At 39.2% G+C, this 19278-nt stretch overlaps 1 protein-coding gene across 2 annotated transcripts; it reads right to left on the reverse strand.

The window, feature by feature from the left end:
* Positions 1 to 10717: 10717 nt before the first annotated feature.
* On the reverse strand, positions 10718 to 19268 carry zgc:153990 (Myb_DNA-bind_5 domain-containing protein). 2 transcript variants are annotated; one of them, XM_015607934.3, is made up of 5 exons: positions 18886 to 19268; positions 18092 to 18183; positions 15792 to 15968; positions 14306 to 14764; positions 10718 to 12908 (listed from the first exon to the last, which is right to left on the reverse strand). In XM_015607934.3, the coding sequence occupies exons 3-5, from the start codon at positions 15916 to 15918 to the stop codon at positions 12460 to 12462; spliced, it is 1035 nt and encodes a 344-aa protein (XP_015463420.1). In that variant the 5' UTR covers positions 15919 to 15968; positions 18092 to 18183; positions 18886 to 19268; the 3' UTR covers positions 10718 to 12459. The 2 variants fall into 2 exon arrangements, with proteins under 2 accessions (XP_015463420.1, XP_049322637.1); XM_049466680.1 differs by lacking the exon at positions 18092 to 18183.
* Positions 19269 to 19278: the final 10 nt, after the last annotated feature.

Below are 19278 nucleotides of genomic sequence, written 5' to 3' on the forward strand. Positions count from 1 at the left end.
CTGTTAGTAAGAAATCTAGTTTAGGCCCGAAGGTTTTACACAAAGGCAGAATTATATGATCTTTTATATCTCTATATCTCTTTTATCACTTAATGAGTGCTGGATTTGTAATTTTAGTTTAAAAAACATATATATTCTTATTTAAATGCTCTAATGGCACCAATGAGCTGGACTGTGTCCAACACTATTTAATCTTGTTAATAACTGATCTTACTTAATGGAGAGCTTTCAAAGTCATTACTTACAAACACACACACTGTATACCCAGTATACACTGTATACTAAAGAACACAATCACTCACTCTCTCTCTCTCTCTTTCTCTTTCTCTCTCTCTCTCTCCATCTGTCTGTTCTACGATCGATCATGCCCCACAATCAACAGATCCTACATATGCACACCACACACACACACACACACACACACACACACACACAGCATCTGCCCAGAGTAAACTGCCTCTTCCTTACCAGAGCTTCGTAAGGGGCAACAGGCTTGTTCCTCCACACACACACACACACACATAGAGACATACACACACAGCCTGCTAGCCTCAGGGGAAGTGCTGACCCTCACCTCATAATCAAACCACTTAGAGATGAGGGCAGGGGCCAACCAGACCATGTGTCTGTGTGTGTGTGTGTATGTGTTCAATGAACTCAGCCCAGCAGCTGCTGAGAGTCCCAGGTTTATGTGTCTCTCTGTGTGTCTCTGTGTGTGTGTGTGTGTGTGTGTGTACAAAGACACAAGACAATACTTTCTTCAGAGGATGAAATGAAAATGCTCGACTTCCACAGAACAATACAGAACTCTCACACTCCTGACCTCTCCTGTAAAACCACACCACCTCTTTTACTGTCCACATTAAAGTCCAGTAGGCCTCACCATTCACCACAACACAAAGAGAATGTTTTAACCAAGCAAACCTCTACATTAGGTGTGTCTTTGTCCACTTCTGCTTCCGTTATTGTCACCAGAACCCTCTGAAATGAGACACTCATCTCCCAGTGGTTTCAGCACATCACTGCTGCTGTACCGCTGTAGTCATGTGTCACGTAACAGGTAAAGAACAATGCCAGTGCTTATCTGTCACCTAAAACCTCCCGCCATCCCTACTGTAACAAGATCATCAGCCTTATCATTACATTTATCTTATGAAGGCCTCAACAGAAGTGCTTTATAAAACATTTGAGTGATTGAACATTAATGGGTTTAGCATTGTTTCATCATTTCCCAAAAATGCAAAAAAAAAAGTTTTTTTTGCTAAAAGAGATTAGTGCTATACTTTAAAAATACAGCTCTAGGAAAATGAAAGAGGCCACTTCTGGTTCTAAATCAGTTTTTTTTTTCTGATTTTGCAATTTATAGGTTTATGTTTGAGTAAAATGAACATGTTTTATTCTATAAACTACGGACAACATTTCTTCTGAATTCCATATAAAATAATCTCATTTAAAGCATTAATTTGCAGAAACTGAGAAATTACTGAAATAACAAAAATGTTCACCATTATAAAACATGTAAAGGTCTGCATGGTTACAGAAGTGAAATAAATAACAAAAATCTGCACTACCCTTCAATATAAGCACATTAACACATTTCAAGTTTCAAGCTGAAAGCATCCTCAAGTGCAGTTGCAAAGACTATCAAAACATTATGATGAAACTGGCTCTCATCAGGACCACCCAATGAAAGGAAGACCAAGAGTTACCTCTGTTGCACAGGATAAGTTTATCAGAGCTAGCAGACCAGAAACCACAAGGTAACAGCCCCCAGATAAGAGCACCTAAAGACAAATTTCCAGAGTCGGGATAAAATCACAAGAGTCTGTCTGGAGTCGAGCTGCAGTCGAGTCGCAGTCGAGTCATCTGGATCGTTTAGTGTAAGGCGGTTACGATTGAACATTTTAGTCAGTCAGGTTTGCGTCCTGCGCTCCGATAAAATCAGCCATGTTTAATATTATCACAAGTCTTGAGACTCGGCTCGCGCAAATAGTGACGTGAACAATATCAACAACCAATAGGAGAGCTATGGGAAGAGGCAATAGTATATTTCACGTGACTGTTTCGAAACAATTTAAAAAAGAACATATTTTGCAGTTAATAGGTCTTATATGGTTCTTACTTTAATATGTACAGAATTTCAATCACAGGTAGCACTTTAAATTCATCATATTTGAATCATTATATACACTGCTCAAAAAAATAAAGGGAACACTCAAATAACACAATATAACTCCAAGTAAATCAAACTTCTGTGAAATTAAACTGTCCACTTAGGAAGCAACACTGATTGACAATCAATTTCACCTGCTGTTGTGCAAATGGAATAGACAACAGGTGGAAATTATTGGCAATTAGCAAGACACACTCAATAAAGGAGTGGTTCTGCAGGTGGGGACCACAGACCACTTCTCAGAACCTATGCTGTCTGGCTGATGTTTTGGTCAGTTTTGAATGTTGGTGGTGCTTTTACACTCGTGGTAGCATGAGACGGACTCTACAACCCACACAAGTGGCTCAGGTAGTGCAGCTCATCCAGGATGGCACATCAATGCGAGCTGTGGCAAGAAGGTTTGCTGTGTCTGTCAGCGTAGTGTCCAGAGGCTGGAGGCGCTACCAGGGGACAGGCCAGTACACCAGGAGACGTGGAGGAGGCCGTAGGAGGGCAACAACCCAGCAGCAGGACCGCTACCTCCGCCTTTGTGCAAGAAGGAACAGGAGGAGCACTGCCAGAGCCCTGCAAAATGACCTCCAGCAGGCCACAAATGTGCATGTGTCTGCACAAACGGTTAGAAACCGACTCCATGAGGATGGTATGAGGGCCCGACGTCCACAGATGGGGGTTGTGCTCACAGCCCAACATCGTGCAGGACGCTTGGCATTTGCCAGAGAACACCAGGATTGGCAAATTCGCCACTGGCGCCTTGTGCTCTTCACAGATGAAAGCAGGTTCACACTGAGCACATGACAGACGTGACAGAGTCTGGAGACACGGTGGAGAGCGGTCTGCTGCCTGCAACATCCTTCAGCATGACCGGTTTGGCAGTGGGTCAGTAATGGTGTGGGGTGGCATTTCTTTGGAGGGCTGCACAGCCCTCCATGTGCTCACCAGAGGTAGCCTGACTGCCATTAGGTACCGAGATGAGATCCTCAGACCCCTTGTGAGACCATATGCTGGTGCGGTTGGCCCTGGGTTCCTCCTAATGCAGGACAATGCTAGAGCTCATGTGGCTGGAGTGTGTCAGCAGTTCCTGCAAGATGAAGGCATTGAAGCTATGGACTGGCCCGCCCGTTCCCCAGACCTGAATCCGATTGAGCACATCTGGGACATCATGTCTCGCTCCATCCACCAACGTCACGTTGCACCACAGACTGTCCAGGAGTTGGCGGATGCTTTAGTCCAGGTCTGGGAGGAGATCCCTCAGGAGACCATCCGCCACCTCATCAGGAGCATGCCCAGGCGTTGTAGGGAGGTCATACAGGCACGTGGAGGCCACACACAATACTGAGCCTCATTTTGACTTGTTTTAAGGACATTACATTAAAGTTGGATCAGCCTGTAGTGTGTTTTTTCACTTTAATTTTGTGTGTGGCTCCAAATCCAGGCCTCCATTGGTTAATAAATTTGATTTCCATTGATGATTTTTGTGTGATTTTGTTGTCAGCACATTCAACTTTGTACAGAACAAAGTATTCAATGAGAATATTTCATTCATTCAGATCTAGGATGTGTTATTTGAGTGTTCCCTTTATTTTTTTGAGCAGTGTATATTGTGCAGTCTTAATGTGCAGTGTTATTTTTAATACAAACAAGTTTAATAAATACACATTTAGCAATGTTCTTTATTGCATTAATTCTATCTAAAACAAAGACAAATGTACAGCAGTGAAGCTGTGATTCTTTGCTTTATAAGGTTGAAGCAAAAAAGGGGGTAATGAAGCTTATAGGACGAGTTAAACACAAATTGTATTCTATTAAAAAATATCAAGAACTGACAGTGTGGCAGAAAAATAAACTGTTGATGGGGACAAAAGTTGTGAGTCTCTGATAAATCACAGTATTAATAAACACATTATTTGTAACTTAATATGTATTGTATGTAAATTCCACCAGAAGCATGATGGGAAATAATCTCAGAAAGAATCTTGTTGCAGTCTTGCAGTTAGTGATCAACAGTCTTAGCCTGTGAGTAAAAAGTCTGTGACGAGTCTTTAGATGTGAGAGGGTGTCAGACTACAGTCTGTTAAAAGTCTTTTCAGAGTCTTTTTAAAGTTGTGTTGTGTAGGGACAGCTTAAGATAAACAGAGGGGTGAGTCTTAGTGAGTTTAGAGCTATAGCCATGCACTTAGAGCAATGCTAATTGTTGCTGTATTAGCTTCCATTACCTTGTTAGGGTTAGGGTTAGCCCATATTAGCCTGTTAGCTCCAGTGTGAAACCGGAGCAGCAAATTTTAGACACCAAACCCGTCTCGTCTGACTGACTGCATGCGGAGTAAAGGGGGTTAATCTGTGTAACTGTGGATTTCTGAGCAGCTGAGAGTAAAATGAGACTCAGGAGTGAGGAGAAAATGAGGTGGACAGGAGCTGAAGGTGAAGGTGCGGCAGGGGGCCCCCGCAGACGAGGGGCCGCACTTCTCCGGAGCGACAGATGTGAGATGAAAGAGAGAAGAAGGGAGTCTGAGGGGAGGGGGGCAAGAAAAGGGGAGGTCAGGGGGTCACCACTGAAACAGAGTGCAGGGAGGAAAACGATCGATAGCGCCGTTCCCTTTCTCCTCTCCTCCACCACTAATCCCTCGCTCTTTTGTCACCACGGCAGGTGACGGCTGGCGAGTCGCAGTGGACAGAAGAACACGTCAAAAACACGCGTGCACACACACACACACACACACACACACACCAACGTGGTGACCTATCTAAATTAAACACCCACATGTTCTTCTATGAGTTGTTTATAAAAAGCATCATTAAATGGTAATTCTTCCTTTCACTGTTGTTTTCTGCATTTTGTCACATTTCTGCTCTGAAATCTTTTTTGCACTGTTTTGTACTGTGTATATGTGCAAATATGTTTTATTATTATGTAAACATGAAATTTGAGTCCATAAGTATCTGGAAAATTACAATTTTTTATAGTTTTGCCTCACTACTACAGTTTTTAGAGTTTTAGAGTTTAACACATTTATATTATACGTTTAAAATGTTATTTTTAAAATAGTATCTCCATTTTTACATACATAACTGGAAACATAACTGGTAAAGCAGTTTTATGGCCATGTTACCTCGGATTGATGTAGCACGATGAGCTCTGAGGTGATTAAAAAAGAAATCAAATAAATCACCTTTTAATAAGCTTTTAATAATGGGCATTTAAAAAGAATACAAAAATAAATGAATTGAAGTATTACATGGGTCAAATTAAATTAGATAAATTAGAAAATAATAGCATTAATCGCAACACTATTCTTTGATTAGTTGAGATTAAAATCATGATTACCTTTTTTAATGCCTTTTCTTTCCTGTTTTTTGTTTGTTTGTTTGGCAAGTGTACAGTTATAATTGTGTAATGTGATCTATACCTGGCAGACTCTTTTTTTTTTACTGTACTATAATATCTCAGGGCAGTTTTTATGCTTTGTTAAACTTGATGCTGAGTTAAACTTGGAGTTTTTATGGAGGAAATAAACAATAGTGTAGCTCCATATTCCACATTCAACAGCTTAAAAGGAGGAAACGTGCCATCAGCTGTGTGTGTTCGAGTGTGTGTGAGACAGAGTGAGAAAGAAAGAAAGAAAGAGAGAGAGAGAGCATTTAAGCATTTAAACTTAAGCATAATGTCGCTGTCCAATGAAAAACACTTATCTCCACGTTTGTCGATTTTTAGTTTACTACATAATTTGAACAAACTGTCCCTTACACTGTGCCAAAATTTCCTGATGAATCGACTAATTGAAACTTTTTAAAATGACCTGAAATAAACTCTTTTTACATTGACTTCCATTGAAACTTTACAAGGTTTTTTCTCCCACCTGTAAAGTTGCTGTTTTGGAGATGTTTTTCATTGGACAGCGACGATAAATAAAAGGTAATCTATCTTCTGCACTCAACAGTAAGAGTTGCTGTGTTATATTACTAAACAAAACTGCAAATAAATCACCAGGCACTGTCAATTTTGTTACGTGATTAATTTGCACTTAAAATAATTGTCTTATTTTTTCTTAGATTAACTGCATAGCCATGTTTAATAATTAAAAAACAGGGGACGTGTTGGTTAAAAGAAAATCACTTTCAGTGTCATCCAAAGTTGTTTTGTGTTCAGTAGGTCCCTGTCCACACACACACATCTCTCAACCTGCTCATACTCCACACAGGTGTTCAATAAAAGTGATGACTTTAAACTGTAAAAAAGACATTTGAGATGGTTTGGACATTTGGAAACCCCATATATACATGGGTCATATCAGAATATTATGGCCACCTCCTTATTTCTGAACTGTCTGTCCCTCTTTCCAGCTCCACAGAGCATTTAGGAGCACCTTGTATTTATTATAGATTATCGTTAAGACTGTATTTCTTCCCCACAGGACCACTACAGAGCAGCTGTTATTTGGGTGGTGGGTCAGGGTTTTTCAGCACTGCAGTAACACTGGAATGGTGCTGGTGTGTTAGTGGTGTGTGTTGTGCTGGTATGAGTGGATCAAACACAGCAGTGCTGCTGGAGTTTTTAAACATCTCAGTGTCACTGCTGACTAAGAGTAGTCCACCAATCAGAAATATCCACAGTCAATAGTGTCCAGTGGGCAATGTCCTTTGATCGCTGCTGAATGACTCTGACACACTGGATTGAAACACTTTAGCAGCACAAGGATGGTGTTCTTCATAAAGTGGCCAATGAGTGCAAGTAACAGGTATACAGGTATATCTACTAGATTTTGGAACATTGCTGAAATTATTTGATTGTATTGTATTATTTTATTGTATTGTACAGTGATTGAATTGTATAGTGACAAAAACAGAACAGGAAAATATTAAGGGCAGTTTCCCAGACAGGGACCTGGCATAGTCTTGGACTACATAATTGTTTGTATTGAGATTTGACACTTAAAGAAAAGTATAGTTTATAACTAGCCTTAATCCCTGTTTGTGAAACTGACTCATAGTGGAGGTGGGTAAAAAAAAAAGAAGATACGTTTACAGATTATTTTACAGTTGGAAAGTGTCTGTTTTAAGTTGGTGAAATCTTTGCATCATGTTTTCATTACTGGATTAAACAGTAGCAGTAAAAATAAACCACAGTTCACTACTTTAATAAGAAAAATAAGCATTGCAAACACTTTAGCAGGCACTGTAAATATCTATGATTAATTTGGCTTAGAAACAACTGATATAATCTCAGAGACGGTGCTTTATGGGAGAGCAGAGTGTGTTCTGTTTCTGTTAAATACCCTTAATTACCCCTCTGCAATACATCTGATCTCAGATCAGCACTCACTGTCAGGAGTTCAGCAGAGACCGCTCTAAACTGTGACGAAGCACGGTGAAGATATTGGTTACATACAAACAGACAGACATGCAGCATGGCGAGTGTGTGTATGTGTGCATATGTGTGTGTGCAGTATGTCTAGGATAAAGGATGATAAATGGTGGATGTATTACAGACACGCTCTGAAGTGAACAGACTGAAACACAATGCAGGAGGCCTCTAACCAGACAGAATGGCCAGCTGCTATGGCACACGCACACATCCCCCAGAGAGGCTTCTGCATCAGGATACGCACCCACACACACACACACACACACACACACACACACACACAGTTGTATACAGAAATTTAGGCGCCCATGTGGAAATGACATATCATTGATTTTTTTTTTTTCGTAAGTGAAAACTTACCATAACAACCATAGTTCCTAAATCAGACGCTGTGTAAAATGTAATGTAAATAAAAACTGCAAAAGAGCGCGATGGTTTACAAATTCGACTCATATTTTATTCACAAAAAAGTCAGATGTTGAAAGTGAAACATTTTATCATTTGAGAAACATTAAGTGTCTAATATGTTTCATGTTTTATTGTAAATACACTGGCCAAAAAAATGACAACCAAAAAAAAAGGTCACACACTCTAATATTTCGTTTGCATTCACTGTGGCATTGTTTCGATAAGCTTCTGCAATGTCACAAGATTTATTTCAATCCAGTGTTGCATTCATTTTTTTAGACCTGATCAACTGCAACAACCTCAGATAATTTACTGTGTTAAATCCAGGTGGTGTCTTTTTTTTGGCCAGGCAGTGTATAATAGTATAATAGTATTATATATATATATATATATATATATATATATATATATATATATATATATATATATATATATATATATATATATAAACACTGGATTTTACATACATAACTGGAAACATAATTGTAAAGCAGTTTTATGGCCATGTGTGGCATCTTTCCTTGGATTGATGTAGCAAAATGAGCTCTGAAGGAAGTAAAAAAGAAATTGAATTAATCACCTTTTTTGTAATTATATCTAAGATTTTAAAAATGGATATTTAAAAAGAATACAAAAATAAATGAATCAGTATTACCTGGGTCAAATTTATTTAGATTTACATTATTGGTGCCAATACCTTTAAAATAATAGCATTAATCACAACACTATTCTTTGATTATTTATGATTAAAATCATGATTACCTTTTTTAATGCCTTTTCTTCCCTGTTTTTTTGTTTGTTTGTTTGTTTGGCAAGGGGACAGTAATAATGGTGTAAAGTGATTTCTACCTGGCAGACCAATTTCTTTTTTTTTACTCTACTGTACTCTACTGTAATATCTCAGGGTAGTTTTTATGCTTTGTTAAACTTGATGCTGAGTTAAACTTAGAGTTTTCATGGAGGAAATAAATAATAGTGTAGCTCCATATTCCACACTCAACAGCTTAAAAGGAGGAAATGTGCCACAAGAGTTTTAGTGGAGGAGATCAGAATCACAATGCAGCTGACAACGCAAATGCCTTCATGTGATCAGTCATTTGAATCATTTAAAGGTGCTAAAAAATCCACAATTTACCAAAAAACTAAATAATGACTTCTGGACCAACTGTACACACACACAAACAGACCTTAGTGGGACAGCCCACTCTGCTCATTGTGTTTTTAACCTCAGTCTCCTGTCACATGCTGTCTTACACACACACACACATACACACACACACAGAGAAAGAGAGAGAGAGGCAGCTGTTTAAGCACAGTTTGCTCCAAGGGGCCTGAAGAACAATGTGCTCTGAGCAGTCACCTCCACACACTCAGACAGACGTAAGAAGAGTACATATCTGAAGAGTTAAATTACACACACTCTCCACATGCATGTACAAAGTCTGAGTGACAAAGGAATATGTCTGTCTGTCCGTATGTACGTCTGTCTGTGTCTATCACACACTAATTTAACGTGTTTATTGAATGCTTGTGCTTCTAATTCATAAACACATTTTCTCAGCCCCAGTACCGATTGACAGCTGAATAGATTGCTGGTGAATGGGAGTTTTTGGATTGTGGGATTTGTTATAAAAAAAATAAACAAGGTGTATATGGTTTATTTCAGTGTTTTTAATTCAGTGGGCCGTGGACCAACTACAGGCTATGTGAATCGCCCTCTAGTGGTCTGTAGGCTCATCCTCAGGGGAGGATCCTCAAACGTGGGTAGGAGGACATTTATAAGTTTGATGAATACTGTGGGTGCCTCTTGCAGACAGTAAGACACTATTCCACAGAAAACACACAAATATCACCAACTATAAATCAGTTAAACTGTCGTTCCATATTGTGTTTTAATTCTGAAGTTATCAGTATCAGCACCTGACAAAGGTGTGAAAAGTATTTACATTCAATACTCAGGTAGAAGTATAAATACTAGGGTTTAAAGTACTTTTTTACTCAAGTAAAAGTGTAAAAGTACTGTTGTTTTCATAATGACTCAAAGTATTAAAAGTTATGTAAGGAGAAAAGCTTAGGCCGCGCCACAGGAGCCTTTCCAAAAACACATTTTTTAATAGCTATACTGACTATAAATGTTACATTAAAATGTTATTGTTGATAAATTTGGAATGCACTAGGCTTCCTGCTTCAGCCACATATATGCCCATTGAAAAATTTATGCATTTTAGTGCAATGCAATTATATTTAAAAAGCACCTTTAAAGAACCATCTATAGTAAATGTATTTATTAAAAAAATATTTATTCTAATCTATCAAATCTTTTTTATTTTATTGTATGTTTTTAATCCCTTTTGAACTACAAATGCTTGACTACACTGGAAATGAGTGTCACCCTCAATGTAATTCCCGAATGAAAATAAAGGTTGATTGATTGCTTACGGTGTTTCTAATAAAGTCGCCAGCAAGTTTAACTACAATGTTAATACAATCTAATGTAGTGAGCAGAGGGTGCAGAGATACTAGGAACTCTGCTGCCCTCTACTGTTCATTATAATAATAACGGTTCAAATATAAATCAGTGTTAAGCCTACATTTTAACTTGCTTATTTTTTTTTTTTTTTATTTACTCAGAAGTGAATCCTCAAACACATCTACACCAGAATAAACCAAATGTTTATATAATGACAAAACTGTGTAATTCTTTAAATAGTAGAGCCAAAAAAAAAGAAATTAGATTTCAATAAGTTAGGTTCAAGAAACACCAGAGACATCCTAAATATTATAAAATTGTGGCATTTTATTTACATATTTAACAATCCTACAGCCTGTGAATTTGTTAGCTATATATATATGACACAAAAAATAAACAAATGGCGATTTGCAAAAGAACCACTTCTCCTCAATTAACAAAACAGCTGTCATTTAAACAAGTGAATTTGACAATTTGTATTATGGACAAGAAAACAAAGTAGTTTTTTTTTTTTTTTTTTTTTATAAAAGTGCCCATAAACATTAGCAACAGTACAGAACACATTATATGGCTCATTAGAGTCCTGATTTCCAGTCATTAAATTTCCATTCCAAAACATCTAAAAACAAAAAAGTGGAGCTGTCAAACAGAGTAGATCCTAAAGGGTTATAGAGGCAGACTGAAAGAAAAGACTTTTACTCTGAATGTAGCTAATCAGACGAGTCGTGTTTGGTGTGAGAAGATTAGTTCTTTAGTTTTAGCAGTGGAGCCACGAGGAAATTGATATTAAAATTAGCATTACATAGCATGGTGCTAACTGGCCAACAAAAAAACTTTTCTAAAAAGATGTGGAGTTGCTAAATAATGTTAAATAAGAAAATAACATTTATGTGGTTTCTTATATTAAGCTGAAAACTATAGGAGCAAAATCTGCACTCAAACATGCGTTGGCTGATTAGCTGATCAAATCTGGGGCACCTGGTGGGCAAACCGGATTTTTCGCATGAACAATTCCTTTATGGCTGAACACAATGGAATTGTAATGTATAAGTTAAGTATAAGTTGGGTTTAATCAGACTCTGGTTTATTTTTCTCCTTTGTGTGGTACAGTAATCACCTTCAGGTGCAGAGCAAATCAACTGAACAAGAACAATTGAGAGGTGGTGGTGGTCTGGGTCCAGAGCCAAATTAACATTGGAGTTTATAGTGGAATGAGCTATGCAGGTGCTATCACCTAGTATATAACTCATTTAATTACTACAGTTACTAATAAATACTATATGTCTCTGCTGTTGCTTCACATTAGACTGAACACAAAGTCCAGAACACAGGACCTTCTACCTGTATTTTTTTTTTATTATTTCCACCGCAGACAGCTCTGACCAATATGCAGAGAGAACATGCGCACATGAAAACATGTGCACATAATACGATTAGGTGAAAAATATCTTTGTTTCTTTGTAAGAACAAAAAACAAACCAAGGTGTAAATGCTCCAACTGATTAACTGATCCAGACTACAGCTAATGAACTATAGGTGTGAAAACATCTCAAACCATTGGCATTATTAAGGGTGGGGAAGATGTAATAGTGTAATATCCTGCTCAAATGCAGTTTCACAATTTTTGCATTTCTTAGGTTTGACAAGCCAGACACACACACACACAATCCTGCACTGAATCCAATTAAAACAGGACAATTAATGCTCTTTCTATACCATTTTCAAACCATGCATTTTTAGTGTTCCACAGATACTAGCAATGCTAGCAATATGCTAAAAAAAAGCATAGTGCGATCATCATATCATTATTTTGCCCATCTTGAAGCTCCAGAAGCAAACTTTTTTATTACACCACCACAATGTCTTTGCTTCACCACTACATGTGAGTTGAGGGTTGCAGTGATGGTGTATATTTGATTCTTCCTCAAATTACTCCTTTAAAGACACAGCGGTTAATCTACAGCAGCACAGCTCCTCTATTTAACAGCTAGTCCAGCTCGAGTCCCATCCTGCCATGAGGTTGTAATAAGCGACAGCACTTTAACCTCTCTACAACAGTGGCGGTTTCCCGTTGACCTTTTCATGCAGCAGCGTTAGCGCTCCTGAGGCAAACTCCCGTAGCACCTGTACCGTTTCCCGCTGCAGCTGCAGCGACTCGCGCACAAACTCCTGCTGCGTCTCGGCCAACTGCTGCACCGACTCGGCCAGCAGCTCCAGCGAGCGCGACACTGTACCCAGCAGTGCATTGGTGGTGTGCTGCTCCTGCACACTCAGGCTAGCATTCTGAGCTAACAGCTCGCGAGCACTGTCCGACTCTGCCGATGATATAGGAGGGGCTTGCTGTTGGTTGTGTGCATGATTAGTGGAAGAGGAGACATGCACCATATTGGCACCTAAAGAAGCCCCGTCGTCTTCAATAAACGAGTTATTTAAAGATGATAAAGAAGAAGAAGGAAACATTTTGTCATCGTCCGAGTCGAACATGCGAGAATCTGCGTCTGAAAGAAGAACAAGAACAACAGTTTACCGCTAGATAAACCATTTACATACAGTTTTCTACATTTTTACACTCCTGAGATATGTAATTTGTATGGATTCATATAGTCTCCATACTGATTCATTACTATGTATGATTTATTATTACTAAATAAGGGTGTAACAAAGCACTGTCACAAGATGCATCACAAAGAAAAAATTGAGGTTGTTCATCATGGGAATTCCGTATGATTACATTTTCTGTTTATGAAACATTTGTGATTATTTTTTATTTTTTTTTTATTTTTTTTACAATGTTATACAATTGCATTGTTTGAGCACCAGAGGTCGCACTCCCTCTAGAGCAGGCCAAATAACCAGAGGGGGTTTGCAAAAGGGTCAGTCATGTTTGACTGAAGCCAATCACACAAGCGTTTTTTCCCCCCACTATGTGGGGGAGGGTGGAGGGCTCACCATGGCCTCTGCACAAGCTTTCTTTCACCAGACTTTGACTCTGGTGGGCAGGGAGAGAAGACAGATCCTCCACCCTTCCCTCACAAGCCAAGAGGAAGACAGATTGGCAATAATGTAAATTAACAAATGACTGATTGAGAAATAAAACAGCACTGTAGTTAGTCTGAGCTTAGAACAGAATAGGGAGCCTTTCTATAAGTTGCATTTTTTAACACTTAAGAAATAGAAATAAGAATGAAACAGTCTCATTATATTTTGTCATTAAAAATTTGCTCCAAATATTGTGAGAAAATTTAATCATGAATCCAGAATCGTTAATCGAATCATGAGCAGAGAGCATCATTACACCCCTATTACTGAACCTTTATATTTAGAAAATGAGTTCTGTTCTGCGCGAGTGCTGTTTTTTGTGCTCAGTAGACTAAGCAGTATATTTAAATAAATACAGGGTTCTAAAAGTGAAATTTATTGCTTTTTAAGACATTTTTAAGACCTTAATAAATATAATTTAAGAACCAAAATGTAGTCATAATTTCTTCAGTTCTCTCCCAGGTAACGTTAGTATGTTAGCTAACTCGCCACTAATATTAGCTAGCTTTCGCTAACCTTAGTTCTGTCCCTGGTAATGTTAGCTAGCTCGCTTTAGCTAGCAAAACTTAGTATGTTAGCTAGCTTGCTGCTAAAGTTAGCATGGTAGCTAGATCTCCGCTAAAATTAATATGTTAGCTAGCTTGCCGCTAAAGTTAGTATGTTTGCTAGCTGCTAAAGTTAGTGTGTTAGTTAGCTAGCCAGATTTTAATTTAAGACATTTTAAGACCTGCAGGAACCCTGTAAATATGCTATAATAAACTATTTAAATTCAAAATGCATTAATTAATAAGTAAATACAAAATTACAGAAAATTTGTTATTCCAGAATAGACCTGTTTGTCATGTAATAGTCATACCTGCATTGTTTGCAGGGTCCTGCTGTGCCTCAACAGTAGCGCCCCCTGTTGGAGGTGGCATTGTCTTTGTATCAGCAGCCAGGCTGGAGGAGCTTTGAATAGAACCCATTCCCAAGAACCCCGCGTCATCATCATCATCAATGCCGCCTCCGTCCTGATCCGTGCTGCGGCTGCGAGAGCGTGAAGGAAGCTCCGCCTCCCACGGTTTCTTGTCCAGTTCCAGGATGGACTCTACGATGCACTCTGTGGGGGACAGCTCGGCCTGGGCAAGCGCTGCATGCGGAATGTTGCCTGAATGCAATGCAGCTATTTTGCGCTTGGTGTCGCATTTGAGGTCGGACCACTTCTTGATGATTTCACCTACCTCGCGGTCACACTCGCCAATCTCGTTAACTCTGTCCGTAATCTCTGACCACTTTCTTCTCTTCGCGTCTGATGGAACCCCCGAGTTATACTTACCTACACAACAAACAAAAACGCTTAATCAAAGGTGAATCACCCAGTTCACACAGTCATTTAATATGAATATTTTTTAAGACTAAAAGGCGCACCTAAAATCTGACAGTCAGGTATTAAGGAGCAGTAAAGCCACTTCGCTAAAGTACACCGTTATAAGAGCTATATTAGCTATATTACTACTCGCAGCACTAGCCCTTTTTATCGTTCTGAGGTGAGTACTGAACTGTAGTCTGCATGGTTGCCATTCTAAAACAAGCAAAGTGGTATAAACTGCTAGCTGAAAGCACCCTGGGTTACAGGAACACTTAGGGTTTCTCAGTCTAGCGCTATTGGGTGGCATATACGTCCCGCTAGCGCCACAGTTTGTAGCTAATGCTAATGCTGCTGCACCAAAAAGGGAAGCATGGCGACACCCTTGCTCAATTCGATGTAGACATCCTTACTAGTGAGACTTATAATCCAGTGCACCTTACGTATTAAAATAGACAAACAAATAGACGTTCATTGATAGTGCACCTTAAATCCTTTGTGGCTTACTGTCCAAAAAAATACAGTAGAACTGCAACCCTATTCAATAAAAATCTGTTGCTGCAGATCATGTGATAAGAAAAGGAGCTGTTCAAACACTGCAGCAAGAGACTGGCTACATTTGAGATGAAGCAAAAATTGTAAATTAGATCTTTTGAGTCTGCAGAGCTTTTTGATGAAGATTTTTACGCACCACTGACTTTTATACTAGAGAACAATGTCTCAGTCATTGCCACTCTGGTCCTGCCTCTCGTAGCTTGTCAACAGATGCACATTTATAGCAGTACACAAGGGGTGTTCATATAATAATTTGTTTTTTATGGCAGTGGTGTACAAGTGAATTAGGCTCTCCAAATGTTAGGGGAGTACATAGGGACAAAGTACCAATTCCTATATAATACTGAGTGTTGGAAGTGTTGGAAAAAACAGCAATGTCCGTTTTTTTCAGACAATTTGCTTAACTGGCCTCTCCACATACCAACACTGTACAGAAACTTACCCACAACGATGTGCCGATTTTTCCGCACTTCGTCCAGAAGAATGTGAACCTCACTGAAAGTAAAGTTTGCTTTCCGCTTTTTGAAGCGGACCGTGTTCTCCTGGCTCTGGTACAGTGAAGATGACATAATTAATGCGCTTATATTTCAGTTCTTCCTCAGATTCTTTGTTAGCTCACCTGTGTAAAAATATAAAATCCACATGGTTAATGATGACATGCAACTTTAAACATTCAGAACAATCATTACATTTTATTTGTCTGTTTTACTGACACAATATTTGTGCTGTTTCACATAATTGTTTTGTTTGCATGCATACAAACTTGACTGACATTACATTCCTAATCCTAGGTTTTAATATAATAAACTTTTCCCCTTCAGATTTCTCTTCTTTTTGTGAAAGCATTTAAATAGTTTAAATAGTTGAAAAAGAGCAGTAGAAGCTAAAACACATACTTACACAGAGTTAGTTTTATCTTCAGCATTCCTATTTACGTTCCATTAATTAATAAGGTAAGATAAACGAACACATATTCACACACTGATTCCAGGATGTTCAGTATGTCTCAGTGGCTTTATGCGTTAAAATGATGGACAGAGTGTTGTAAGGAACTTGCATAGCTTACATCGCTTTCAAAGGTTCTGTGGTTTTGGGTTCATTTCATAACCATATTACTTAGTATTTTTACTTGTTTATATTTCCACTTTTTGTGAGTTTTGATTTAAAGTTGTATTAAAGCTTTTCATGAAACACACTTGTTAACAGCTCAACAATCCCACCCTTTATGTTACTGTCCCCCAAGTAAAGCAGTTCAGAAGCAGAACTGATGTGAGGGGGCATGGCAACCTAAAGGGCAGTAAATATAAGGTTCATATGCTTTTGACATAATTACAACAAAAAGAAACAATGCACTCAAACTGCTGGTTAGTTTCTGAATATGATCTAATAGTTACGGAGCCCCTGAAATGACATGGTACATTTTTTTTTTATGAAGAAAAAAAAAGTGGTAAGCACCAGATACTAAGTGGTGTGCACCACATACTAATAGAGCATAAATATAAATGTTACTTTAAATTAAAGATTCAAAAAAAAAATTAGGATGTTATAATCATGCAGCTCTGGAACCGAGCAGTGAGCACTGTGCACGTGAGCTCCTCCACTTAGCCTTGTTGCTGTTTTATGCGTTGTGTACTAAGGCTATATGAGTAGACAGGAAGGTCAGTTCTTAAAAAACATTTTCATCATTCGAAACAGATTTCGCTTATTTAAACAGCCCAAAAATGTTTTAAAAGCTTAGTTTTTAAGCTTTACTTACTAAATAAAAATGTCTTGTTTAAATCGGGCTTGGCCTTACAAAAACAGTTTATGGGGCGGGTCTGACTCAGGCAAAACGTGCACGGTGGGACTGCACAATATATTGTTTAAGCACCGTCATCGCGTCATGATTCTTGACACAAGAAGTAGATACACAGTGCTGTCTCTGTGTCTGGGTAAGTGACAGGCTCCTGCTGCCTGAGAAGCACGAGGAGAGTATGGGGGTAAACGCATGGCCTCCATCCACATGGCTGGGCACGTGCTTGTAAACACATGTCGAAAGCTGTGCATCTCAGTCCAGCACAGTTTTGCTCAGATATTTCCAGTCACAGCTAAATTCACACTTTAGATCCCAGAAAAAACGCTCTTATTTACCTTTTAAAAAGCCATTTAAAGGCCAGATTAAAGGGCCGTTTACTGTTGTTTTGATGTTGTCCTCGGGTTTTAAGTGCAGGTGCATTGTATAATATTACAAAATATATTGTCGAAAAAAAAAATCAATCTCGTGCAGCCCTAGTGCAGGGGCCCGATCTCAGCTCTATATAAAAATTCAATCTCGTGCAGCCCTAGTGCAGGGGCCCGATCTCAGCTCTATATAAAAATTCAATCTCGTGCAGCCCTAGTGCAGGGGCCCGATCTCAGCTCTCTATAAAAATTCAATCTCGTGCAGCCCTAGTGCAGGGGCCCGATCTTAGCTCTATATACTAAGTGGTGAGCACCACATGCTACGTGTCTACCACCACACACTAAGTACATATTAAGCACATACATGTTAAGCACATACTTAATATGTGGTGCTTACCACCTAGTAAGTGGTGCTCACAACTTTTTTTACACCTTGTCCCTTGTTAGTATTAATTAAACTCTTTATACCTAACTTTTACTCTTTATTTTTAAAATAAAAATAGGTTTGTGGCATGCTTCATGTTTCATGCTATGGGCCCTTTAAATCAGTAACGTTAGTTAATGTTGGCGCACAAAGTTCACCTCAGATGTGGAGCAGCAGCAGCAGTTCACCATCAGTGCCGGACACACTCCACCAGGAGAGAGACTCAAGACTTCAGTCTCTGAGTTCAGACCTGAAGAGGAGATACGCTCAGTACAGGAAAAACAAACTGGAGATTTGTATCCGAGCATTCAGACACATTAACACTGAGATTCTCGATTAAAGAGAGGCTTTTTAACGGCATTTAGAGGAAACAATAACAGCGGCTCAATTATTCACAAAACAGACAGACAGGATACCGGTAAGAAACTGCAGCCACACTGATATAACGCTAGCTAGTGGTTAAATAAATGGACTTTAAATGAACCAGATCGCGCTGTGTTGTTTTTAGCTAGCTGAGCTAGTTAGTTATTTAGCTAGCTAGCTAACCTAGCTACCTTCCTCCCTACGTGAACACCAACAGCACCCCCTCGGTGTAGCGCCATCATGCTAACCTAGCTAGAGAAAGATGAGCTAAGCCCCTCAGAGAGCCACAGAGCGGCTGAGTCTCGCCGCTCTGACCCACAGGACCGATAAACTCTCTGCACATCACCCACTAAAGCCATTCTGTCCCGGGCGAAGCCGGTTTACCGATCGCGCTGTAATTGCGACAATAGGTAACGTTAGGTTAGCTATAGCTACACATGCACCGTAGCTACAAACCCTCCCTGTGTGTGTATGCAGCTTATCGCTCTCTCTTTCTCTATGTAGGCGCTCAATTAGATACTTTTACACCACTTCACAAACTCCACACACCCCCCGAGCTCCTATAGTGAAGCCTGCCGTCCAGATTTACCTCTAAATCCTGTCTGCGAGTAAGATTTGCGCCCAGAGATCCAGAAAGTTCGTAGAAAAGCGGAGGAGCAGCGCTGCGCAGACTCAGTGCGGCCGCCCCCACCTCCGCGGACAGCCTGAAGTTACTCATTCTGGCCACATTGGATCAAAAATGGCGCTGTTGAGCACCTAACCATCAGTAACAGAGCAGCTTAGCTAGAGCTAAACAGCTGATAAAGGGTTAAATAACCATAAATACGATACTAAAAATACTTTTCTGTGGTGTTTTGTTTGCCTAAATATATGCAACAGAAAGATATAGGTGTCCACCTTAATTAAATACTTGGTTTAACATGGTTAAACTACCTGCTAGGTAGGTAGACACTTAGCTAGGTATACAGTGTGGTTGCAGTCA

This window comes from Astyanax mexicanus, chromosome 1, assembly GCF_023375975.1.
Source record: "Astyanax mexicanus isolate ESR-SI-001 chromosome 1, AstMex3_surface, whole genome shotgun sequence".
NCBI classification, from domain to species: domain Eukaryota; kingdom Metazoa; phylum Chordata; class Actinopteri; order Characiformes; family Acestrorhamphidae; genus Astyanax; species Astyanax mexicanus.